This window comes from Antedon mediterranea, chromosome 6 (genome assembly GCF_964355755.1).
Source record: "Antedon mediterranea chromosome 6, ecAntMedi1.1, whole genome shotgun sequence".
In the NCBI taxonomy this organism is placed as follows: domain Eukaryota; kingdom Metazoa; phylum Echinodermata; class Crinoidea; order Comatulida; family Antedonidae; genus Antedon; species Antedon mediterranea.
In genome coordinates, this window is record NC_092675.1 from 10,075,780 (window position 1) to 10,103,642 (window position 27,863).

A 27,863-nucleotide genomic window follows, 5' to 3' on the forward strand; every position below is an offset into this window, starting at 1 on the left:
ACCGGCCTGGTTGACAGCAAAAACGAAGTTATTATTTATTGATCAAGATTTTACAGATTTCCGTCTACATCTCAATAATACTGTATTATCAGCAAAGGGTTTCATATAGACTCTCTTCTCCCAGACGTTTTTTGGGTCCAGCAGCTACCTATAAATTATAGTCGAGTTTCCAAATTCACAAAACTGTCAGTCTATACTAAAGCTACCGCTATGAAACAGCTTATTAATGAATGTGTCCTCCTGGGACATAACTGGCTAGAGCCGCGGCGCGAAAGGGGTACAGTATGCGGGACAGTATGCGATATAGTGACAGCTTAAATCATTAAATTATGTCTGTGTAAACCGAAGCAGTACGCCAATTAAAAATAAAATAAGGGTTATATCGTGTTTTACATTAGTTTTACTATTATTTCTTCGCCTGCTAAAACAAACATTAATTAACTTAAGATAATTAATACGATCCTCTGTAGTTGATTGTAAACTAATCCATAAATTCCTAATCAATAGAAAATTTGACCCAATCAAAATAACAAGAATTATTTGTTCGATTGTTCGGACGCCATGCGTCATCAAGTGTCTAGCGGCATCATCTAACCATGGCTCCAGAGAGATCGGCATGACAGGTACATCTTATAATAATTGATCATAAAATCAATACATAAGTAAGTTAAATTAAAATATCAATTAAAGTAACAGTCTACATGTTTATAAATATTGACCAATCAGATAAAAGGATACTACAACAATTAAAAGAAATAATTACAGACCCTATGAACAATACATAACGGAAATAGAATTGTGTAATTAAATTGTAGAAAGAAATACAAATCAGGACCAGGTCACGTACTCAGAATTATACACGCTATGTGCACTGTTGAATTTAACGAAAAACAGTTTTGTTTCCAATAATTCATTAAGCGACTCACGAACAGAACGACACATTTTATCGTCCGTTTTTCTTTAATGTTCCATTCAGCAACGATCAACAATAAGACTGTAATAAAATAGATAACTGTTAAACGTTTGGAATGTGAAGGAAAGTGTTTCTCTATTGCACTACCCAGCGAACATTTCGCACCTTTGATTTCCTCGCTGTGAATTATGAACTTTTTAAAATATAATTTATTATGTAGGCCTATAAACGATTAGTTTAGTGGTACTGGATACATTGTAGAGATATATATGGGTTGTGAGTTGACACACTCTCCACACTTTCCAATTGGTATTAATTAACTCGTTTAGAAATCTGCCTTGAAATTCTGTTTAGTTCTAATAAAAATCACACCCTACAATCAAACGCATCTGCGGCCTAAAATTAAAATTGTCCTGTAGGTGAGAAAGAATAAATAAAAAAATTGCTTAATCCCAATTGTTATCCCAAAATTGACAAGTACGTTTTGGTAGAACGCCCTAGGAAATTTCCAATCAATTAAAACAAAATAATAAAAGCACCTTAAGTTTAATTAGTTTAATTATTTAAACCCAATCAATTGACGCTGAGAACATTTTAATTTGAATTGATTATCCATTACTTAGCACTCGATGAAAACTTAAGTTGTAAACAAGGTTGTATATGGATAGGATTTGTCACGGCCAATATCACAAGATACCATGATTAAAGGTAGCCAAGCGTTTTGACTGTCTGCCATGATATAGGCGGGTAAACGCAAGAGAAGTTAGCCTGTGTAGAGACGTGGTGTTTGAAATTGTATCAGAATCTAATCACCCGTACTACAAAAAACGGATCACTCTTCTAACTCGGTTCTTGATCTGTGTAATTATACACAATTGTATGATTATACATCATATACTATACATGTTTAGCTGTGTCATTAATTGTCTTCCAGACACCGTAATAGCATTACTGTTGTGATTTTATGGATATTAACTTCCACGTCGTTGATTCATCATAGCCTTTTGCTTGAGAACTGCAATGCTTACAAATGTCCGTCTCCGCCTTTTTTCCGGACCAGTGTTTGTGACTAAGCGGGCGTAAACGCTCGTCTCGAACACGGCAATTGCGGCTCCGCTCTCCTGTCTCCGGACAGTAACACAGCTCTGCCAGACCTAGCCTAGCTTGGTATAAAGTAATAGAATTCAGGGTCTGAAGGATATGTGAGATGCTTGTAAGCATGTGTGAGGGGAGGTTGTGGTGTCAGTGACAGTGAAGACGTGAGTTGTTAATCAGGTAGCCGGTCGGCGACAGCTGAATTGAAACTATATAAGGATTATTGTATATATCTATTGTATCCCTTATTGTTGTGGATGGTAAAACAACAGTATCACTCACAAGTGTAAGTATTTTATTACAAATCTGTTGACATATATATAATGAAATGTGTGGAATATAATAATATAACTTACAACTTAGTGCGTTGATACAGGCGATACTTGTCTACCAAAACCGTGCTAATTAAACCAGTAAACATCGGCAAATAACTCATTCATCCCTACAGTCTTGGAGTATTCGAAAGCCAAAAGTACGAAGGAATTATAATACTTCTGTTTCTAAAGAAAATATATTGTATTTTTAGATCGTTTTAAAAGGGTAAGTATTTGAGCTCAAGTGCCGTTTACGGCCTTTTTTTCCCTAATTTTGTTATTTCATACGCATCGAACAACGAACAACTCGCCAATTACAGAATGGATGAACTATAACAATTCTATATTTATACATTTGAGGTTCGGGAGTGGATTTGAAAAAGTCGTGAGTTACAACCCTGACACTTGGTCAGGATTGAGCCCTGATTAGAAGGCAAGCACGTTAATTATCTAGCTACAGCTCCACTTTCATTCTGTTTAAAGTTAAATTATAGAAATAAATAATGTCATATTATTATTGGGCTTATTATCTTAATCTTGAACTTGTATTTTAATTAATTTCATTTTAAATATAATTTTGAATTAATAAGAAAAAAATATTGCAGTAAAAAAAAGAGCATCTCCGGTGGGACTCGAACCCACAACCTTTGAATAACATCGAATATGACCTTAGAAGTCCAACGCGCTATCCATTGCGCCACGGAGACCACATATATCATATAGAACTAAATGAAACTAGGCCTATACTTTAAATAATTTACTTATTAAAAAATAATAATAATGCGTAGGTCTAACAGCGTAAACATCATTTTGGCAGAAAGCCCTCTTTATTATTAATATTTTATTAATTAATTATGATGATTGAAGTGGGCCTAGTTTCGTTTAGTTATGGGGTCTTCGTGGCTCAATGGACTTCGAAGAGTGAAATACGATGGTATTCAAAGATCCGAAGATGCGCTTTTTTTAATGCCATTATTTTCATTTCATTCATACCGTTTTCTTTTACAAATGCTGTTGCAGAAGGCTTAAAAAGTACGTGCACGGCGTGGTCAATGAATGTTTACTTAATGTTCAGAAAATACCCGTGGTTAAATCACGTACATACATTTTAGAAACAAGTTAACAACTACTGGTACAATCTCTCATGATATATTATTAGATAAGATTTTGTGGTAGGCCTATAAGAGGAGTTCCGCTAAACTGGTTCTCAAACTATCTTAAACAAGAAATATTTCTTACAAAAAACGCCGCTCGACTTTTTGGCTAACATTTTTAATCATTTTTTTAAATTCATCTTTCTTTAGATACGATTTATTATTTTTGTTTAAAAATCATTTTGTGTAAATATAGTCTGACCTACTGAACAAAAATATAATTATAAACTAAACTAGTATATGTACATATTCCAGGGTAGGAGCATTAACTTCCTACTGACCCGGCCCAGGATGGGAAATGAATGTATTTTAAAGCTACTGAATTTACATATCTAGGCTTATTTCTAGACGAAATATTATCATTTAATTTTGTCGGCCAACAATGTATCTCTTACCAAGGAACACATATTTTGAATAATTTAACAGATTGTGTAAAACAATCCCCCACTTTAAGTTTGTTTAAGCAGACGGATTAAAGCAACATTATATCAAGAAATATTTAAGTTAAGTAAATCACATTTTGTTATTTTGTTTTTTGTACACTAATGTTCGATCTTTTTTTGTTAGGGTTACATGTTTAAAGCATTTTTCCATTATCATTATTTTTATTGTATTTTTAGGCCTATCTGTTTTTATTTTGCTTATGGAATCAAAATGTCGATGATTGATTGATTGAAATCAAATACCAAATAAGTAATTTGTGGAAAAAAGATATGAATTAAATACAAATATTTAAATAATGGAATTTTAAAAAATAGCATCTCCGGTGGGACTCGAACCCACAACCTTTGAATACCATCGTATTACCTCTTTAGAAGTCCAACGCGCTATCCATTGCGCCACGGAGACCACATTTAGTATGCATAACTAAATGAAAGTACTGCTATACTTCAAATAAATTACTTATTAAATATTAATAATAAACAGGGCATTATTGGATACTGTTGAAGAAGGCTGAAGCATTACGTATACAGTAAAAAAAAAACATTATGGCATAATTATCATCAGTATTTTTCCTTGCTGTTCGGTTTAGAAAATATCAGTGGTTGAATTTATATACAAAAGAATTCATGTGCGGATAAAAGTTATGAATGAATTACAAATAATAGAATTTTTTAAAAAAAGAGCATAATAATAATAATAATAATAACACTAATAATAATAAATAATAATATATTTATACAGGATAAAACAATCAGATAATAGTGTATCTGTTTTACATTGTGGTCCTGTTGCACAGAGGACTGAAATATAACATCTACTGTAAAGAAAAATCATTAATATTGCATAATTATCATCAGTATTTTTAGGCTACCAGCTGTTCGGTTTAGAAAATATCAGTGGTTGAACTTATATACAAAATAATTAATGTGTGGATAAACGGTATGAATGAAATATAAATAATGGAATTAAAAAAAATAGCATCTCGGTGGGACTCGAACCCACAACCTTTGAATACCATCGTATTGCACACTCTGCGTATACGATACGAAACTAAACTAAACTAAGCCTATACTTCAAATCATTTACGTATATTAAAATATTAATAATAAACAGGGCATTACTGTATACTGCTACAGAAGGCTTAAAAAGAAAAGAAAATACCTGTTGTTGAAGAATTAAATACCAAAGAAGTAATGTGTGGAAAAACGGTAGGAATGAAGAAAAAAAATAGTGGCATAAAAAAAAGCATCTCCGATGGGACACGAACCCACAACCTTTCAAAAACATCGAATATGACACTTAGAAGTCTAACGCGCTATACATTGCGCCACAGAAATAACATTTAGCTACACTTCAAATAATTTACTTATTAAATATTAATAATAAACAGGGCATTATTGGATACTGTTGCAGAAGGCTGAAGCATTACGTATACAGTAAAAAAACCATTATGGCATAATGATTTTTACATGCCGTTCGGTTTAGAAAGAAGAAATAAATACCAATGAAGTAATGTAAACGGTATGAATAAATACAAATAATGAAATCTTAAAAAAAACAGAGCATCTCCGATGGGACTCGAACCCACAACCTTTGAATACCATCGATTTGCACACTTAAAAGTCCAACGCGCTATCAAGTGACAACACGTTGTATTCACAACTAACTGAATATAGAGCTATACAAATATATTATATATTTTAAATATTAATAATAAACTTGGCATTGTCGTTACACAGAGGGCTGAAATATTACCTGTAGGCCTACTGTAAAGAAAAATCATTATGGCATAATTATCGTCAGTATTTTTAGGCTACTAGCTGTTCGGTTTAGAAAATATCAGTGGTTTAATTTATATACCAAAGAATTAATGTGTGAATAAACGGTATGAAAGAAATATAAATAATGGAATTTTTAAAAAAGAGCATCTCCGGTGGGACTCGAACCCAAAACCTTTGAATACCATCGTATTGCACACTTAGAAGTCCAACGCGCTATCCATTGCGCCACGAAGACCACACTTTGTACAGTATACAGAACTAACTGAAAATAGAGCTATACAAATAAATTACTTATTAAATATTAACAATAAACTGGGCATTATTGGATACTTTTACAGAAGGCCTAAACATTCAACGTATAGTAACAATTATGGCAAAATTACGTTTACTTGCTGTTCGATTAAGAAGATACCTGTACACTAAAGAATTAATGTGTGGAAAAACGGTAGAAACGAAGAAAAAAAAATAGTGGCTCAAAAATGAGCATCTCCGGTGGGACTCGAACCCATACAACCTTTGAATACCATCGTATATCACCCTTAGAAGTCCAACGCGCTATCCATTGCACCACGGAGACCACCGTATACTAAATTTGGAGAAAATATGCCTATATTTAAAATTATTTACGTATTAAAATATTTTTAATAATAATATACAGACAGACAACTAAACGAAACTAGGCCTATACTTCAAATAATTTACGTATATTCAAATATTATTAAAAAGCACAAAACATTGCCACAGAGGGCGAAAACAGGGATATACTGTAGTATTCAAAGCATTTAGCCTACTTATTAAAATATTGAAATACGAATAATAATAAGACTCGAACCCACAGCCTTTGAATACCATCGTATATCACCCTTAGAATTCCAATGCGCTATCGATTGCGCCACGTATAATACTAATGTGCAAAAGAGGGAAGGGAGATGAATAAAATAGATAAAGATCAACTTTTAATCGAATGAATAAAACACAGCAGTTTAAACATAAACCATTTCAGGTGGGACTCGAAACCACAGCATTAGAATACCATCGTTTTAAGAAATTAGTTGGAACAATTTTCAACCTATTACCATACACGGTATTTTTGCGTAAGTGTGATATACGTACACAGTCAATGTACAGCATGGATCTTTGTTCTTTCCCCAAAAAATAAATTAAAAAAAGATCAAAATCCAAGTTAGGTTTAGGTTGAATGTTTCATTTAAGTACATTCATCACTTCCTTGTAGTCTATAATGTTTGAATAAATCTGTAAATGTTCTGTTCAAAACAATAAATGCATGTTACTATTATATTATATTATGCAAGTCACATTGCAGGCACTCAAGTATATAAGCATGGAGGAAAAATTTTCACCTATGAAAAGAAAATTGAATTAGCGCCCTCTTTTATTGATACATCTTCAACTCGGTCAAAACAGTATGTTAAAAATAACAAATAAGATATATTTTAAAAAGGGTTTTGTAAACTTGGTGCATTTTGAATTGACTTAAGAAGATTGTTTCACTGTTTAGGAGCTGCAACTGCATATGTTAGATCACCATAGGTGACTAGTATCAACATTATTGTGTCTTAAAGTTGATACTTCATCATGTTATGGTAGATATTCGGTGTGTTTGAAACTAATCAATGTACTTGAATATGTTAAACATTTGAATGTATTCAACCACCATCTTCCTAACATTCCAACTACACAATTCCACTTGAAACATTTACTTCTAGTAATTTCAATGTACATACAACGCTTAAACCATGTATACAATAATAATAATATGTATTTCAAAATAATAAGTAGGCCTACTTATACTTATTTTATTCATGCTTAAACCAACGTTAACGCTACTAAGATGTAAATTTACAATTATTTTATATTCATAATTTGAATTAACAATTATACAAAAATGAATAAATTCTACTAGCTTTTACTCACTAGAAAGTACGTATTTTATTTTTTATTGTATTATGCAAATTTTGGTGAAAATAACAGTTAAATTTACAGCTAGGTATTATTAAAATTACGGTATAAGTACCGATACCAAACCCAGCGTTTTAATACCAAACGTTATCTCAGGACGCCCTCACTTGGTAAAAATAATCAAAACTTTTGTTACTGAGCTCCTCCCAATTATTAACAAGAATAGTCCATTGTTGCTAAATCGGACCAATCGTATCAAACAGTGTAATTAATCTTCAACTCCGCCTACTTTAAGAAGTTAATGCCATTATATTTGAGTAACTTGTTTCTAACCAAATTCTCATTCTCTATTGAGAGGTTGTTTAGTTAACCACGACTAGGCTACACTAGCAACTAACTTGTGTCAATATTGTGTCATCTGTTAAAAATCTTCAACTACTTTTAAAGTACAGGCTTTTTTTATTCTATTCTATTTTGGAATTACTTATATCAGGTACGATGATTTTCTTTAATTATAATGAATAATACTGTATAATATTTATTTTTTTCCCTTGTATTTAAATTGTTGATTTTCTTTAATAAAGTAATAGGCTATGTGATATATTTAAATGTATTGGTTTTCTTTCAATTTAAATATAAAATAAAGGTCAATGTGTTTCTGTTTAAAGTATTAAGTTTGTATTAGAAAAAGTTAAGTTCACTTAAGTAAACACAATTTATAATTGCATTTGTAGTTTGTTACTAAAATGTATATGTTTAATATGAATTATTTTAAGGGGGGTTGTTTTGATGAAACGATTAATTTTATCATCTTATCGTCACAATGTATAACGATAGTCTGAAATCGTTAAGAAATGATATTGTGTTAAATAAGTTGGATTTATTTAACAATCATTAACACAAAATTGTGGTAATATTTAAGTTCGTTATCATTGTTCACTGATAACCCGACTGTATAATATGATATCGTTTCCTTACAATGTTTGCATTCAATCAATTCATTATAATATTAAACTTCATTAAACTTCATTGAATTGAGCTTTACCTTTTATTAAATCATAATGGGAATTACTGTTTTAACATTAAACCGTTTTCTTTTTCATCTTAAAAATAAAAATCCTAAAATTTAGGCAATAAGTTTAATTGTTTTCCGATACAATTATTATAAATTAAAAGTAAATTCTCAAAAATGTACATTTTCTAAAGTTTTAAAATATCAAATTTAATAATTCTACAACTACTAATTCCGGGCGAATTTCTTTTTATATTATATTATATATATAATAATAATAATATAAAAAATTCGCCCGGACTTAGTAGTTGTAGAATTATTAAATTTGATATTTTAAAACTTTAGAAAATGTACATTTATTTTTTTTTTCAGATACAATTATTATAACTTAATAGTAAATTCTTAAAATTTGGCCTACATTTGCTAGTTTTTAAATAGCAAAGTAATTAATATTTTAATCATTTTATACCGTTAGGCATATGTCTCATTTTCAAAAGAAAGCAACAATTATTAAATACTAAGTACTATTTCTTATGTTTTTATCATGACTTAAAGTATTTTATATAATTCAGAATGTTTAAATAAAACGACTAATGAATCATAATTAATTAATAATTTTTAATTTTATCATGAAGGTTAGCATAATATGTAAAATAAATATAATTTATTGTTATATATATTATATTATTTTTTTTTTAGAATGCAATATTTTGGTCAAGTTCGTCATCCGTTATTTACACCAGGAACTATGGATCCAATCTACGGGTTTTACCCAGGCTCGTACCCAGCGCCGCCACCACCGGGTTTCCATCCTTCTGGACAGCCTTTAACACTAGCAGAACGGCTTGCAGGTAGGCCTAAGTCCTGAACATTTATAGGATTTCTACCAGCTTAATGTAATCACTATAATAGCTTATGCCTTATTTAACGCTTGCCTAAATACAATTAAAAAACGAGTTATAAGTCAGTTTTAATTAACGCTGTGGAATAATATCCCAACATTCCTACTTTTAACATCAACCAATGAAGCATATTGAACAGAAACTGCTAATCCGAATAAAAAGGTTTGAAAACTATTAGATGCTTATAAAAATTCTATAAAAATGCCAAAAGGCATTGAAGGTTAATCACTTGAATAAACGTCCACGCGTAAAAGAAAGGTTGATACCCTTTAAATCAGGTTACCCTCACTCAACTGAAGATTAAAACATGATTTCAAAACTTCTCTACGCATGTCGTGTCTTAGCATACTTAAGATTGGTTAAAGGTGTATTCACTAATTTCACAATGACCTACAAACTTTATTTAATTCTATCAATTGAATAAGAAACTTTAATCGTTGATACCCTACGGGACTTTATCAAGCTTAACACGAATGACAATTGCGTACAAATAGCGCCGCAAGCATAGTTATTTGGTAAACATTCTCAATTTCCATTGAAAAGTATTAAAGATTGGTTTATTTAGGACTCTAAACTCGAGGGCTTAAAAGTAATTGTCGAAAGTTTGTCAACTATTGTGCGAGAATTTTAGCATTAGCAGTTTTATCAACCTAAGCTGGATCTAATAATTTTCATGAACTTGTTTGCGGCTTTGTTATGAGAATGCAAGTTTTTAGATCATTGCCCTTACAATAAACACCTTCAAGTTCGAGTATATAAACTAATTAAATTTAACAAAGACGATATTTCAAGCACTTTTTATTTTCTTAGTATTTTAAATTCGACACTTTCAATATTATTCTTTGATTAGATATTTTATTGGAAGCTAAATATGGAGCGCATCGTAAGCAGCGTCGAAGTCGGACAGCATTCACCAATCAACAGCTTTCTACCTTGGAAAAGGCGTTTACGAAGACGCACTATCCAGACGTTGTAATGAGGGAGAAATTAGCTATGTGTACTAATCTTCCAGAAGCTAGAATTCAGGTAAGATAAAATGTTTTACAATATAATTTGTTTCCTTTTAATAATTCATTCATTCATAAACATCTATTCAGTTATTTGACAATAATAATGAATTAATAATTAATAATGAATTAGACCAAACCGGTCTACCGAAGATGCTGTATCGATCACTTTGCATAGGATCTTAGAGCATCTCGAACGTGATAAAAGATATGCTAGGATTTTATATATAGATTTTAGTTCAGCATTTAATACGATTGTACCGTATAAGTTACACACTAAGATGGTTGAAATCGGTTTCGATATTTCTATATGTAACTGGGTGTTAAACTTTTTAACTGATCGACCCCAACGTACTAAAGTGGGTACCACTATACCAGATAAGCGTATTATAAATACAGGTGTACCACAGGGCTGTGTACTGTCGCCCTTTCTTTTTACTTTATTTACTTATGACTGTGTTACCTACTACAGTAACTGTCACATCGCTAAATTTGCGGATGATACTACCATTGTAGGTCTAATCAATGATGACAGTGATGAGTCTAATTATCGCAACCAAGTTAAACGAGTTGTAGACTGGTGTAACGAAAACAATCTGTTCTTGAATGTATCTAAGACTAAAGGAATGGTTGTTGATTTCCGTAAATCACTTAATGTCAAATATCCAATATTTATTAATGGTATATCAGTTGAGTTTGTAGAAGAATTTAAATTCTTGGGTATTTATATTTCAAATGATCTGAAGTGGCATATTAACATACGTAACATTATTAGAAAGGCCCAAAGAAGAATCTACTTCCTACGTAGACTTAAATCATTTGGTATAAACTCTGTAATAATGTCGTCCTTCTATAGGTCAGTTATAGAGAGTGTAATAACGTATTCTTTAACGGTATGGTTCGGTAGCGCTACCGAAAATGAAAAGCGTGACCTAAATAGAATAGTCAAGACCGCATCGCGTATAATTGGATCTACACAACTGCCTTTGGAGAACATATTTTCGGATCGTCTTCTGAAAAAGGCAGTGGCTATCAAAGATGATCATTTTCATCCGGCCTCTAGTATGTTCCAGTTGATGCGCAGCGGTCGGCGATTTCGTTCTATTAAGGCCAATAAGGCACGATTTACAAATAGTTTCTTTCCAGGATCTATTAGAGCCTTAAATATGATGTAGACTTTTTTTTGTAATGTTCTTGTTTTTTGAGTTCGTGTTGTGTCCGTTGGATATTGTGCTCCGCCAACAGAGCAAACAGAATTTCTATGTTTTTCCTAAAACAAATGATAATAAATGATACTTGACTTGACTTGACTTATTCTCTATTTATAATTCTATTTTAAAAAGTAATAAAACTAATGCATATTGCTTTAAAAAAAGTATCTTACCTCACATTGGACACAATATAATGTGTGTTTAGTTAGCGCAACAAAGATAACATTATATATATTTGTTTAGGTTTGGTTTAAAAACCGACGTGCTAAGTACAGAAAACAGCAACGTAACCGATGCGTAGACTCAAATACCACAGATGTCAAATCTGACGCTGAAGATAAACCAATTCAAGAAGATATCGACGTAGAGAGCGACGAAGCTGGAGAAGATGATGTTGACACTAAGGCTACTATAATCAAAGAAGAAGTTTCATCATCAAATTCTCTTGAAAACAAACATTTTCCATCGAATGAGATGAAGACAGATCTTATTAAAACTGAAGAAAAAGAGGAGTGTGTAGAGTTAAACAAAGATCAAGATGAAACCAGAAAAAGCCCATTTTCACAAGGTATTCTTAACATTTTGGTTGCAATTTGTGTATTTCGTATTGGATTATTTACATAATAAACAATTTACAATAATATTTATCTACAACCTATAAATCATATTTTAAACATATTGTATGTATACTGTAAACTATGTTGTATTCTTTATATCTGTACAGAAAACAACATCGATTCTGGAAGTGACATCGAAGAACCAAAGACAAAATTAGTCAGATCTACCAAAAGTGCAGCTTCGCCGACATGCCGACAGAACCCATTCAGCTTTTTTACAGTTCCTGACCGAAATGTTAACTTCTTTGGTGGTAACATGTTCCACCCTCAGCAACCAGGCTTCCCTCGACCATTGCCGGGATTTTTTCTCCCACCCATGCCTGGCTTTCCCGCTGCAATGTCACCGGGAAAAGACGGAGTGCCTCCCACAACATTCCACCCTTACATGTCGGCTTTGCCTAGTGAGTTCCAACATACAAGTATTGAGAGTTTGAGGTTAAGAGCAAGACAGCATAGCGCCACTATGGGTCTTTAATGCCATATTCTTTCATGTAATACAAAGCGTATGTCAAGTAAAAACGATTCATACAATATCTAAGCAAGTCTAAGAGAATTGCTTTCATTGGCTTTTAATTTAAATCCGTTCTAAAGATACTTAAAATAATTATATAGATACTTTATTATACAGTTAAAAATATAATATGTTGACCAAAAGTAATGAATTGTAATAATTATAAAGGTACCAAAGACATGTTCATTCCAAGCGGTTTAATGATATATGGCTTTATCATGTTAGAGATAATTTTGTGAATGTCGCTATGTGTTAATTAAGAAACTGTTACTACTGTATACAAACGTTATGTAACTATCAAAGTATTAAACTCTAAGTCCAATTTAACTCAGGAATAACGAAAGAGAAAAGTATTTTTTGAATTTTTTAACACAAATACTTAAAGCAAAGAAGGAAACACAAATCGCACAAAGTTTGGACCAATTACCTATATACGACGTATACAAATTTAAGTGTGAGTGCGCATTTGTGTTTTATTGTTTATTAATAACATTCATTGGGGTAAAAATAGCATAATTAACGTTATCACACAGGAACTATATGGGATGGTCGATTCCAAAAAAAGTGCAAATCCAGAATATGAGTTCATATTCAAATTATTGGCCTACACTTGCATGATTGTTGTTAACGTCGTGTCTTGTATCTTGCTAGTTTTAAAGAAATCTTGCTTTTATGTAGAAAATTGTATAGAATATTGTAAATAATGAAATAAAATAGGCCTATAACAGCCAACTCTTGAATATCTTTTTATAGTTTTCATTGCATTCATTAATCTACATGTCTACGGTTAAAATCTAATGTTCTACTTAAATTTTTTTTAATGCTATGCATAAAGAAATACAACTTTTCAAAACTAATGGAAATCATGCATGAAACGTACATCAGATAAGAAGAACAGCAGTAGACAGATGAATCAAAGCTTACTGTAGTAGAACATTCCTGGCCTACTGTACCAAGCACAGGCCATGATGAGTTAAAATTATATGGCCCGAAAATGTGTTTATATAGCCCGCTAATGTGCACTGGATGCATGATGGTGGACTTGGCCTAGAACATTTTTACAAAGTAAATAACTTCTTTCATATATAAATGCCCATATTGTGATACAAGATAATAATAATATGATATTTAAAACACAAAATACCTTTTTGGTTAAATTTTCGTTTAAAAAAATTTCATCTTGAGAAGCAGGTTGCCTAACATAGGAAATCATTAGGTTGACATTGATAGACTAGGCCTACGATATGGACAATTTGTGGTCGTCATGTATTATATTCGCGGGAAACTAAATTTATGTTAAGGCCTCTTTCTTATTATTAAACAAGACGTATGTATGCAAATAAAACGACACAATATGATTAATAAGAAACTATATTTTTTTCAAGCGGAATTGGGTAAAACATCAATGAATGCTTCATAGAAAACGATCGGTAATAAAAACACCATATTAGACAATTACTTTATGGAGTAATTATACTGTACTGTGTACTGGATTGAATATATTTATGTATCTCCTGCATAAACTAATGATTAAACCAGATAGATGTACATTAAATTAATGTTTACATTTCTTTGACTAAGCAAATCAAAGTGTGGTTAGAACTATTACATCACAACTGATGATGTACGCTTAGGCCCACTGAATGAAACGGAAGTAATGCACACGTTGACGAACACATCAATTGACTTAATGATTCAGTTTTGGTGTAAATTTTGAATTATAATACCGGAGTAGAGACATGGATAACATTACCAAACTTCCGACACTAATACTAAAGCCTGTTTTCCTGTCGACGCTATCGTCGTTGATTGTTAACAGTTCAACGACGATCGTTTGAAAACGATCAAGTTGAAATGATAACGATAGCAAGTACCTTTTCCTGTAAATCGTTAAAATTTCAATGTTTACGTAGAAGATCGCCGATTATTGTCAACGATAGCGTCGACTAACGTCGACAGGAAAACAGGCTTAAAATTACAATGAAATTGAGAGTACATGTAATATTAACGGTGTTCTCCACTCTGGAAAACATCATCAGTGCAGTTTTACAACAAGTCTAAATACTATATTATATGAATAATGTGATTTTATATTTACATAAAATATTTAGATAGAGTTTTTAACAGGTTATCCTGGTTGCTCCTGACAAGATTGTATTGATGAGAAACATGCCGAATTTAAATATTATTATTAATTATTATTTATCATCGTCATTTTACTTCACACAATTTTCCCCAAGATTAGGTAAATTTAAACTTTAGGCCATACTAGGGTTCAAGTGGGTATTAGGCTAAAATCAGATCAACTGCCCCTCAGCGTATGTTCTGCGATTTCGTTAGTAATCCCAGGTATACTTTGTCGAAAAGAATTTGTGCTTGTAATATTATTTACGGTTGATGTCAACAACCTTACAAAAACCTAATAGTCATTCTTAAAATCTTAGTTAAAGTTAACGACCTTTCTGAAAATAAAATCTGAATTTAAATGAAAACAATTTTTATATTTATTTATTTAATTTGCATAGATATTTAAATTATTGTATATGATTTATCTGCTCTAATATTTTAGCATTGTCCAGTTTTCTTTTGTCTATTTAGTATAGAATTTTATAGACGGTTATTTTAAAAAATTAAAACCTTTAGAGGTAAAATGTTGCTTAGTGTATTTATTGTATTATTTAATTATTATCTAAAATTAAACATTTATTGTTGAAAGTGAAGAATGATTTATTCTGCCAATTTTAATCAACATTCAATTTACAGGTTTTGTTTCAGAACTATAAAATGCAAAAACAAAATTTTAAACTGTAGGCCTATATGAATATTGATTGTTAGAATCCAAAGTAATTTAAGTGGAGAGAAACATTATATCAACAGATAATTCCTGCTCCTCTCTCCATGAAGGTTGTCACATAATTCTTTGTATTTCATTCTCTTTTTTTTTATTGTATTTAGGCCTATACGTTTCATATGGACAGTTTGTCTGAAATAAAGTTGATGAATTTAAATTTATATTAAAATGTTATAATAATAGAATGAATAACCTTAGAAACCATATTTCTATGTCTACTTGTAATTTATAAGCTTATAATTATATTTTTAAAAGTTGTCAATCATATTTCGTTAAAAGCATCACTGTTTACCACTTTAATACTCTAAGATTAAGATTGGATTAATTAAAATAAATTTGCTTGGGGAAATCGAGAGCCATATGTAGAATTGGATAGCACACAATGACTCAAATTGAATTGGGTTCTCACTAACGACACCAACAATACCCCATCCTTATTTATACACCCTTAGGTCTTAATACATGTGAGAAAAGCAGAAATGGTAACAGAAATTCCCCATGAATTAAAAGTTGTGTGCGTTAAAACTGGAATTTATATCGTGTTACATTTTGGAGGGTATGTACATATCCCGGGCTATTGTTAGATATTCACTTGAGAAGTTAAATAGATATTAATACGTATTTCAGAATTTAACTTCGTTGTTCGTCTTGGATAATAAGTTATTTACGGTTAAACAAGAATGGTTTTATTCACAAAGCGCATCTGTCCCCAGTGGACTCGATGAACGACCTGATGTTGAGAGTAAGGTCTCCGGGGTGAGCATTGCATTGTTGGGAACGGTCCCATAAAGGGTTTAACTCATATCGTATGATTATATTTTCTTGAATCCGACAAAAGATCTGCTATAACAATCTATAGATGCTAATTTTGTTCCCCGTGTTTGTGATCTTTTCAAAGATAATAAGACAGGGTATTATATCGGATAACACGCATTACAGCTATACTGTATGGTTATAACAATTTTTGAAAGAAAAAAAATAAAAGTTTTACTCGTACTTATTCGAATTTTCTAGCAGGTAAAATTAGTGGTTCATTCCATTGAATGTTGTTATATTGAAGTATAATAATGCGTGTACTATGAAGGCACCAAGCGTCAAGACTATACAAACAAGCCACGATTCTAATATTATTACCACTGATTATTACTAAGATGATAATAGGCAGGAACTAATTAGACCGGTACTTTTTTCAATTTATGCTATTGTTTAATTCTTAGATGTTTTCCTGTCGCTTGTAAAGGGGTCAATCACCAGTTATTTAAGGAAGGAAGGTATTTTGAAGGACAAACATTCATAATTGTACATAACACTACCACTTTGAACCTCATGACGTTAAGAAACCATGTGGATTAAAAAAGTAAAATGCATTTTTGAATTATTGGAATTTATAAATACATTTATACATTAAAAAAAAATCTTTGCGCAAAGGAAATGTTCTCTTCTATTGGTGTACTACAAGCTATATGTTTATTATATGTACACACAAATAAGTATATTACAGATCGTATTCATAAAGTTAAAATAGGATGATAATGTATAATAACTACTTCAAAGTATAGCTGCTTTCAGTAGTTCAGTGATACATATTTTCGTAATAGTAGAGCCAATTAAAAAGAAATATTTATCTTTAACATTACTTTTTAATGAGAAAACTATATAAATAAACGTTGGTCTCAAAAAAAAAGAATAACAAATTAGTATTATTATTTATATAATTAACGTAATTATTTAAATTGTTACCTCTTATAAGATTTGCATACCATTGTTATTATGTTTTTAAAAAAAATAAATAATGCACGTTTTATGCCTGCCGTTACCTTATAATGATACATCAAGTAAATATGAATTGGTTGTCATTGGTATTTACATTATCCACCCACTCTCACTTTTCAACAACATGTTATGTATCAACATAACTTTCAATTTGACATTTAGAATTCTATAATAACCAAAGGCGTGTCCGTTTTTATTATTATTTTCGTTGCCAATAGCAACCAGAGAATGGCCGGGCTATTTAAAACACGTCAGCCCATCGCTGTCGTCGCAACAACTTCAACACAACAATATAATTCATGTTTTTCATTATTATGTGCTGCTGCAGTACATGAAAATAAGTAGTACATTACAACCCCTCTTTTGGGACACCTCTTTTGAGGGGACATACCTATTTACACCTTAGGTACCGAAGATGGTATACGTAATGACAATGAAGGTCAATCATTTTAACCATTTTCAATTTCCTGATTTTCTATTGTGTAAAATCTGAATGAACACATTATTTCAGCCATATTATTTCTTTCATTTTCTAATTTTTATGTGCATATTCTTGTAAGTTAAAGAAACGAGTAGGTCTATACAAATTGTGCATAAGAGGGTTATAGCCTATACATGAATATAGATTCCATTCTGTATCTCAAATATAAATTCAGTCCTCGTAAAATGTTGTACTTTAAATTTAATCTTAGTACCTGTCAGCTTAACGGGTTAATCCAGCGTTAAGCCAACTGTTGACTATGCATCTTTGACCAAGCACTACCAACTAAGTCTGTTTGCTGATCTAATGGGAAAAGGGCAAACAGTAAATATTTGGATACCTCACTAATAATAATTAATCATACATCTATAAAGACAAGCAATTATAATAAAAGACATTGACACTTTATCTGGGTTAGAATCTGATTGATTGACCAATTATGAGTATGATTGACATTTTGGATTGAGTAGTCAAGTGAGTAGCGTTTGATCGTACAAGTTTAGTACGGTATTATTTTGTAAATCCTTATTGCTTCCGGTCGTGTATCAGGGAAAACTTGGTAGACATGCGCTATGATCTTCTTTGAAAATAGACATCTTTTTTTTTCTCTTTTGTGGCGCAAAAACACTTTTATTCACATTCATATTATCTCATATTACATAAAATCGTATTATTTAACTTGTAACATTTTTACATATATGAATTCTGTATTACTCCTTTTTTCATTAATTTTCTTATATTTTGTTATACACTTGACAGGATCATCATTATCACCTATCCCGTTTTAAAATAGTTCACACATTTTCATTTGTTTGTTTTCATTTTACAACCCGGATTATACAATATATTTATATACATGATAAAAAAAACAATAATAGCTCAGTACCACCAGTAACCCGTATCACTGTAATTCTTTTTCGGTTAATCGTATCACATTAGAATTATATTATCATAATCTTATTTCTTAAAGCTACCCATTTTTCTATACTTGTTTCTTTATTGTTATATGTTTCACATTCAATGTTATATAACATATTGCTTTTAAATGAATTCCATAAAGATTTACCCACTGGCTTATTTAGTGCAGATAACATTTTTATTCTATAAATAGTAAATGCTGCAAAAGTGTAAATATAATCTATTAGCTTATCTCCCGTTCCTAGTATTAATTGTTTAAATGATATATTATTGTGATTTAAACTTACAAAGATACTAAGCATTTTCCTCCAATATTTCTGAATAAATCTACAACTAAAAAACAAATGATTTTCATTTTCAATTTCTCCACATTTGTCACACGTTTGTGTTTCCTTAACTTTCCACTGATACAGCCGTTTGTTGGTAGGCAGTATTCTATGTAACATCTTATAATTGAATTGTGCTAATTTCTTATCTTTCATTTTACATACTTTCCGTAACCAAGAAGTTTTCCAATCAATGTTGTTATCATTGAAGTACTCTTCCCATTTTAGTTGTGACATTGGAATAATTAAATATTCTTTCACAAACCATGAGTATATTAGTTTGGTAGTATTAATCTCATACTTGGTCCCAACTAATTCATCATTATCATCAAAATTGAAAATATCTACCTCCTTAATAATACGTTTCCATTGAATTGGTATTGCCTTAATAATGCACAAATACTCATTTAACCAGTTTGTTTTACATTGTAGTTTCACCAGTATTTCGTTTGATGTTAAAAAAGTGTTCTTATTAACAATGTCTTTAATACTGATAATGCCACTGTCAATCCAATGCTTGTAGAAAAGCGATTTTTTTTTTATTTTTTAGTTTAACGTAGTGGTTTCCCCACATTTGTCACACGTTTGTGTTTCCTTAACTTTAACCAAATAGACATCTTATATGAAATATTATCATAATAAATTTAACCAGAGTAAAAAACTTACTTTAAGCACACTTGATTCAAAGTTTCCATCTTTATTGGACGATTCCAAATCATCTTAATCATCATATATATTTTTAAAATCAATATCTATCCTCAATATCATTTCCCTCATTTTGTATTGCATATAACTGTTTTATCATTTTAAGAGTTGCTTATATTGGATAAGTGTAATTCCTATAAAAGACTTTCACTACACCTATTGAAAAATATATGTTCTTTCATATAAAAGGCATTAAAACTTAGAGCTTTATATAATTATAATTGTTGAATTGAATGCACAACCTTGTATAGAATTTCAATAGCGAAACAAAGCAAACTAAGCCTATTAATTCGACGGACGATTTAGTTTGATTGTATTTTGCCTTACATTAGTGTAATCATAACAGTTAAGCTGTGATTGTTTAAGATTTCAGAGTAAATTTTGAAAGAAGTGAATAAACTAAAATGAAAGCAGAAAGAAGAATCTAATATCCCGAGGGTCTATGGTAAACCCTACTTTAAGGCACTTGATGTGAACGACCTGGACAGGGGTATGGATACTTGAAATTGTTCGGTTAGCTAGGTTTAAATCCATCAAAGTGTACTAAAAAGGGTGCTAACCACAACGTTATTTTAAAGCTATGGTAAAACGACCATTATAGTTATTTTTAAGCTAACGTAAAACACCAATATATAGTAGGCTTTGTTCAGTTAGTGCCATAGTTTGTTTTTGTTTATATAACGATTGGAGAAAATGATGCGCAACATTTATAACAGGATAATGAATGAATAAAAAATCAATCAGATACTTTGTTGCTTTACATTGCCAACACATACCTGACCATTTGATACAAAAACCAAATGCTGTTTTAAATATATATTTATGTTAAATTTATTTTGAGAACAAAACAAGGGTTCCACCTCGATAATCCGAACGTACTTTTAGGCCTAACAATAGGTAAAGTACTTTAGTAGGCCTACGCCCAACCACGGTGTGGTTTAAAATGTAGGTCCTTTTAGTTAAGTTCATACCACAATTGTATAATAAGTGTGATTAGATTAATCAGTACCACAATGTATTTACAAATCACGACACCTCTTCAAACAAATACATATACTCTACAATAATCTTATGCTGTACTTTTTATTACGATTAAATTTACTTAATTTATGCACACTTATACGGAGTACGTGACTTTGGACTTATTGTATCCCTGTTAACCAAATAGAGTTGGTATTTATTTTTTAACAACAATAATAATAGATTATCGATATAAATTCATCCTCATAGTCATCATCGCCATCATGTGATAATTTTAAAACATCAATATACCTTATCGAAACTTTGTATATGTGGTATTATTTATAGACACTATCAGGACATCATAATGCATACCGTAATGTGTACTAGAGTATACATGTCAATCAATTAATTTATTTATAAATCAATTGTCTATCGATCAATCGTTTTAATTTTAAATCATTCCAACGATCGATCAAATAGAAAATTATTTGAAAAATGTTCAATGATGAGTTTTAATGTGTAAATGCAGATTGTTCTAGAGCCTAGATTCAAACAGTAGTGAAATTCCAATCTTTCTTCTCAGTTATGTTTTTTCCTTGGAAGAACATTTGGTAACTTTTGAAAATATGACTTAGTTTAAGCAACTCACTACTCTAAACTAAGGTATCTACAACACCAAAAACTGACTTTTAGAGATTGAAAGCCGAGGTCTCCGCAAATCTGCCGTGTTGTATTGACACTATACTGTAATCAGTTCTTCGTCTTACATCGATCAAAGGTGATCGACGGGTCTAATTTTTGTCATTTGTTTAATTACGTTTGCAACGTCAAATTAAATTCAAATCTATTTCGACTTTAGGCAAATGTTATTCTTCAATTTAACAGCAATAAGTTGTTTCTATACATAGTTTAAACTGGTAGCAGATCAATAAGGGTTATTTAAGGACATGTCAATTTCTTGTTATGCCTTGGTTAGACTAATTTTCTGCCTTTTCAATTCTTTTGTCAACAAATCGCATTTCTTCATAAAAATATGGGTTATCTTTCTTGCCTTAAGCACGGTCCAGTATATTAGGCCGTTAGACAAATCGTTATTGTATTACTTTAATAGGAGGATTATAGCAATACGAATCCAATAATATTCTAGACTTAACACATTTGATTCGTTAAAGGGACTGTGGATATTTCGTGGTATACAAATCACAAACAATATCAGAGGACGCGAGGTGGCAGTAAATGGTGAATTGTGAAAAGTATATTTGAAAAAAATTATATATTATATTTTTTAAAGAAATGTTACGTCGGTTAGTAAATATGACATATTCGAATTGATTTCAAATTTTGTATTCCAATTGTTAATATTATGTTCTATTTAGTAAAATAAATCTTACCAAATCAAATCAAGTTGCAGGCGCAAATATATGGAACAGTTTACCATTTAATATTAAATCGGCACCAACAATTACGTCCTTTAAGGCTAGATACAAATCTCATTTCTTTTCATAAACACTGTATTATATTTAATTAAGTTTCTCTTTTGTATATTTTGATTAAGACAGGACCACAATGTAAAACTGTTATCTGATTGTTTTATCCTGTATAAATATATTATTTATTATTATTATTAAATCAAATCACATACCGACGATTTATATCACAAACTAATAAACACATTCACAAAAAGGAATGAAACAGATTAAACATAGAACACTTGCTGTTTCGAACAAAATGACGGAATACCGACAATTTATCCTATCCTACCGAAAATAAGATGTAAAAAGATGTTAATTTTCTAAATATCACTTGATGTTGCCTCTTTAATAGCTTGTGGCAGATAATTCCAAAGACGAGAAGACGAAATTGTTTGAAACATTAAATTTATTTTGCATAGATGATCTTAATGACCAGGAAGCTCATTAATGTAGGATGGCGAAGTTGAGTTCAAACTTTTGTAAGTATAGAGTCAGCAGAATCTTGAAACTAATTTTTTCTCGGCCAGTGCAGAGAAAAAAAAACAATAGAGAATGCAATTACCTTAGTAATAATAATTAGCCATGTACACTTGTTGTTTCGGGAAAATTATAGAATATACCAGTTCACTGACATTTTATTCTTATTATTATTATTATTATTATTAATTTTAATATTTGAATTTTTTGCAATTGGAATTCATACAATATAATACTATGCTATAAAGCATTAAATCACAAAACTCAATAAACACATCGACAAATCAAATATTGTACAAAAGAATTGACGAGGAACACTTGCTGTTTCGAAAAATGTTTCTATTGTATTGCGCTAAAATGTAATCCTATTTTATAATTCTTCTAATACTCCATCCAATAAACGCGTATTTAATTGTAATAATTATGTTGATATGCCACAGGTAATAAACTATGACTAATCATAGATTCTATACCTTAAGGTAAGGGTTTGTACCTCAATAACTCTCGTATTATCCAGTTTCATAAAGCTTATTACACATTATCATTCAAGCGACTGTAAGCTAAATTTCTAAGTGCAAAGTCAGTAACCCTAAAACGAAATAAGTACAATATAATAGTAAATTATATATAGATATGTAGTTAACGGGTGGTGGTTGACCCCCAGTGATGCATTACAACTAAAACATAAACAAGCATTCAATTAAATTATGTTAGTGGACCAAATAGTATGATATAGGCTATTATTTAATGTATAAATTATCATATAAGACGACTTACGGCAAAATAAAATAAATAGTAATATATAAAATAGATCAAAACGTTTTCATCTTAAAGAAAAATCTCAATTAGATAGTTACTATGGATACACAATTTTTAAAATCATGATATATGTCGATGTACTCTTTAAAAATCACCACCTGTTAATACGATCGATAAAAAGGTTTTGTGTATTTTAGTTTATTCTATAGAAACCTGTGAAAATAAGCGGATTTTAACGTTGAACGTCAAAAGAGCCACCGGCTTGCCTAAATGTATATTGTTAGGTGGTTACGTGGGCTATTATTGTATGCCATACCGGTAGTGTAATGAACTATAATTATATAGGGCAGACAAATTGAGAAACAGGTCGTGAACTAGAGTAAACCTAGATTGTCTGATTAAGATTTGTTGTGTTGTTTTATCTATTCTCTATACTTAATAAATATTCTAACACCTGCGTCATAAAGATTTATGTTTAGATTTAAAATATTTCATAAAGATTTTGTGGAATGAAATGATTATGTAATTGTGATTTGTAATCGAATCCACTAAAAACCTCCTAAAGAAGAAAGCCGCCAAATAATACTGGTATGCAACAAAAATGTTTTACATCTATTAGACAACACCATTGGTAATGTATCTGTTTAACCATTGGCCATTAATTGCACACTCATCTACTTTGTTATATAATTGAAAATACTTGGCTTATTTATCACTATTTTTGCTTAATTCAAGATACTTTAGTTAAAAAGTGCTTATAGTTAAAATGTTGAAGAACTTTGTCATCAAGAATTTAAAAAGAAATATATGTAAAAAAGTTATTTCAAAAACTGATTTAAGCAAAATGCATCGTCCTATTTAAGAAAAATGATGTAGGGCCTACCTAATTATTGGGTTTATTTTGAAAATCAATAAAATCAGTGATTTATATAAACAAAGTTAAGATGATTTTTTCTCTAAGCACGTTTGATAAATCTGGTCACGGTAATTAAAGATAATTGTCCCTTTGATTAATATGTAATTTTAATGTCACATAATTATTGTTCATTTTGACCAAAAATTGGATCTTAAAAAAAATATTATTTACCTGATAAAAATATAATTTAAAGCAAAAAAACATTGTCTACCAGCCAATGGGTTTTTAGTTGAATTTAACCTTTTATTGTGTCTTTTTACAAGTGAAACATTTTTTTTAAATTTTGTTTCTACGGAAGTGATTAACTTTATTAAAACTGCGAAATGGTCTATTCACATTTTTTAGTAATCTTAATTTGTCAAGGTTTTGGATGAAAATACATCTTAAACGATTAATTTTGTCATTTTATGAGTGAAAACATTTGCATTTTTTGCCCCTTTTCCCCAACGGAAGTGATTAAATTCTGATTTTATTAATCTTCATTTTTCATGTATTTGGAGATCATACATCCATCATGATACATCTTTAATAAAAAGATCAGATCGAAATAGAAAGTGTAGGCCTATCTATCATAAACAAATAATTTACATTTACATAATTTATTTCAATGTTAGTATTGTGAATTTGACTGCAACTCTCAAGGAACCCAGGGTCATTGTGATTGCAAATTTCCTGCAAATCTGTTGCAATTTTGTTTTCAAAAACTCTCATCTCGAAAATGAATAAGCTCTCTTTTTGTAAAAATTACAAACGTTTGCAAGGTATCCGTCGATTACTTACACCTTACTAACTAACTTAAATGAAATCTTGCATGGATTGACTTAAATAATAGGCATAAAGCCTTGTGTCAATTATTCTTTTTCAATCGGTTCATCATAATAGGCCTATCGGCTCAATCGACTACCTCTTGTTTTCTATTATCAAACCTGTCTCTAACAAGTTGATAATCAAACTTTATATTTTCACAAATTACAATCATCGCTTCGTTGTCATACTTGATGTTCGACTCTGAATAGCCAGTGAAACATAACACCAAATCCGATTTTCACAGAATATTCGATAAAAGAAAATACGCTAAAGAAAATTTCTATTTCAATCAAAGACATGAATGAAACATGCGGATATTTATTATTATTATAAAATATGGTGCAGTATCAGAATTATCAGTTGTCACTATAAGTAGAAAACGGCCATTTTGATATTATCGATTGCTTCATTATGTGTACACTCTTTTGTTTGTGTTTGATGGCTATTAATGTTTTTGAAAATGATGTGAAATAAGTAAATAGAAGATGATGTTGCCGGTTGTCGAGAACAGTATCAGTTGTAAATTGGTAAAATAACTACAACATTTCTAAAACCAGGTATGTTCAATAATGATAATAAGACAAAATGAAGGAAACTTATAATAATAATATCAAACGTTCATTATTATCACCATCATTAGGCCTACTGACTTTTATAAAGTCTATGCAAGGCAATCTAACAACAGGAAGCTGAGCTCCGGAGATCAAAGGGCTTATGCCCTCAATTTGATGTTGTTATATTTCCTTGGTCTATGTATGTAAACCTAATCTTTATATTAGATACGAAACAATTGAAAATATATGTCGACATATATCATTCACTGAGATCAATATGTGTTCCATATGACTATCATATTGATTGACACAGATATTTCGATATGAGATTTTGTAAATAATCCCCTCTTTGCTTCCATTTTTTGTGAATACATGTAAACCTGTCCAGACTGTGACATGTGTTATAATTGTTGAACTGTTTGTCTGCAATCAGTTATTAGCAAACAATTGGGTTAGATTTTTTAATAAAGTCATTTAATATGACTGATGTCGGTACATCATGTTTAAACCTTCACTGATCACGTATAAAAGATTTCAACTGTTAACAATAGAGGGAGGATTTTCTGTCAATATCTTTCGATCCACTCGAGACTGAGACGCTCCAAAGCGTTTCCATCGATAAAAATCAAATTCTAGAACAAAATTTGGAACACAGTCAAAACGAAACCACTAGTAATCGTACTAAATGATACTAGTTTGTTTGGAATACTCAACGTTTTTATATCGATGGTATCACAGTAGTAATATTATAGCTTGATACGAAGTTAACTGTGTTTAACTTAATTTAAATCTCATTCAACAAGTATTTGAGTGATAATAACAGAAAACAACGACACTCTAATCAATGTGATTCCGGATATGAAAGTGATGCTCTGTATTATAGTATGGATAATTGTCGACAATGAAATGGGGTTATGTTTGATAGTCAAGGATAATTATGATATTAGCAAAGGTTATTTGTCCGTAACCTAAAACTGTCATGGATATGACTTGCTAACGTACATCAAAGAGAGGAGTTTGATTATGAAATAAGAATTGTTTGAGCTGTGATTGGTAATTCGAACACAATGAATAGACTCAACTAAAGCAATTAAATGATGATTAAAATTACAGATTAATGCAAACATTGATCTTTTTAAACTTAGTGCAACGCATCTAAAGGACGATGTAAATACACTGATAATACCTTTGATAACAATAAAGGGCGCCGCCAGCGTAGTAACTACAATGATTAACAGTATATATATTCATTATAAATGTTTTCCTTCAACTGATCTCTTTTCTTTTCAAATCTTATTTATTTATACCTTTCGTATTAACCAAAATTATATGCACCTAGAAAATGCAAATTGAAGAAATTCCATACGTCAAAAAATGAGAAGTATGGAGAAAGAAAACGCAAGAAATACATATATAATTACATAAAAAAGATTCAAAGTAAGTTATTAATAAGTTTTGGTTAATTGTATGGAAATTTCATTCCTGATGTCAAAAATAGTGAATTCCAGCACGATTGCGTATATTACTTTGTTTGGAGTTTGTATATGATAACTATAATACAGTACTACAGTATGTAGATCAGTATTGAATACTGACTTTTTTGTATATTAGTCCTATAACTATACTACTGTATGTAGATCAGTATTGAATACTGACTTTTTTGTATATTAGTCCTATAACTATACTACTGTATGTAGATCAGTATCGAATACTGACTTTTTTGTATATTAGTCCTATAACTATACTACTGTATGTAGATCAGTATCGAATACTGACTTTTTTGTATATTAGTCCTATAACTATACTACTGTATGTAGATCATTATTGAATACTGACTTTTTTGTATATTAGTCCTATAACTATACTACTGTATGTAGATCAGTATCGAATACTGACTTTTTTGTATATTAGTCCTATAACTATACTACTGTATGTAGATCATTATTGAATACTGACTTTTTTGTATATTAGTCCTATAAC

The 27,863-nt window shown here is 30.6% G+C and overlaps 1 protein-coding gene, 1 long non-coding RNA gene and 4 other non-coding genes across 6 annotated transcripts; 1 reads left to right on the top strand and 5 right to left on the bottom strand.

Moving 5' to 3' along the window:
• Positions 1–387: 387 nt before the first annotated feature.
• Positions 388–5,306, bottom strand: LOC140052280 (uncharacterized). Its single transcript, XR_011845612.1, has 3 exons — positions 5,082–5,306; positions 2,365–2,508; positions 388–994 (listed from the first exon to the last, which is right to left on the bottom strand). It is a non-coding gene; the product is annotated as an uncharacterized lncRNA (long non-coding RNA).
• Positions 2,940–3,029, bottom strand: Trnar-ucu (transfer RNA arginine (anticodon UCU)). Its single transcript is given in 2 exon segments — positions 2,940–2,975; positions 2,993–3,029. It is a non-coding gene; the product is annotated as a tRNA-Arg (tRNA).
• Trnar-ucu (transfer RNA arginine (anticodon UCU)) lies at positions 4,235–4,325 on the bottom strand. Its single transcript is given in 2 exon segments — positions 4,235–4,270; positions 4,289–4,325. It is a non-coding gene; the product is annotated as a tRNA-Arg (tRNA).
• A 539-nt stretch (positions 5,307–5,845) lies between the features above and the next one.
• Positions 5,846–5,936, bottom strand: Trnar-ucu (transfer RNA arginine (anticodon UCU)). The gene is given in 2 exon segments: positions 5,846–5,881; positions 5,900–5,936. It is a non-coding gene; the product is annotated as a tRNA-Arg (tRNA).
• A 249-nt stretch (positions 5,937–6,185) lies between these two features.
• Positions 6,186–6,278, bottom strand: Trnar-ucu (transfer RNA arginine (anticodon UCU)). The gene is given in 2 exon segments: positions 6,186–6,223; positions 6,242–6,278. It is a non-coding gene; the product is annotated as a tRNA-Arg (tRNA).
• A 1,701-nt stretch (positions 6,279–7,979) lies between these two features.
• Positions 7,980–14,350, top strand: LOC140051132 (uncharacterized). Its single transcript, XM_072096253.1, has 5 exons — positions 7,980–8,114; positions 9,333–9,484; positions 10,386–10,561; positions 11,997–12,321; positions 12,478–14,350. Exons 2-5 carry the CDS (start codon positions 9,334–9,336, stop codon positions 12,843–12,845), a joined length of 1,020 nt encoding a protein of 339 aa, XP_071952354.1. The 5' UTR covers positions 7,980–8,114; position 9,333; the 3' UTR covers positions 12,846–14,350.
• Positions 14,351–27,863: the final 13,513 nt, after the last annotated feature.

Bases quoted from the DNA above. Each gene is read 5' to 3' on its own strand.
- LOC140051132 (XM_072096253.1), top strand. From the start codon at position 9,334: ATGCAATATTTTGGTCAAGTTCGTCATCCGTTATTTACACCAGGAACT. The intron at 10,562-11,996 runs GTAAGATAAAAT...ATATTTGTTTAG, and splicing joins TTCCAGAAGCTAGAATTCAG to GTTTGGTTTAAAAACCGACG. The intron at 12,322-12,477 runs GTATTCTTAACA...ATATCTGTACAG, and splicing joins AAAAAGCCCATTTTCACAAG to AAAACAACATCGATTCTGGA.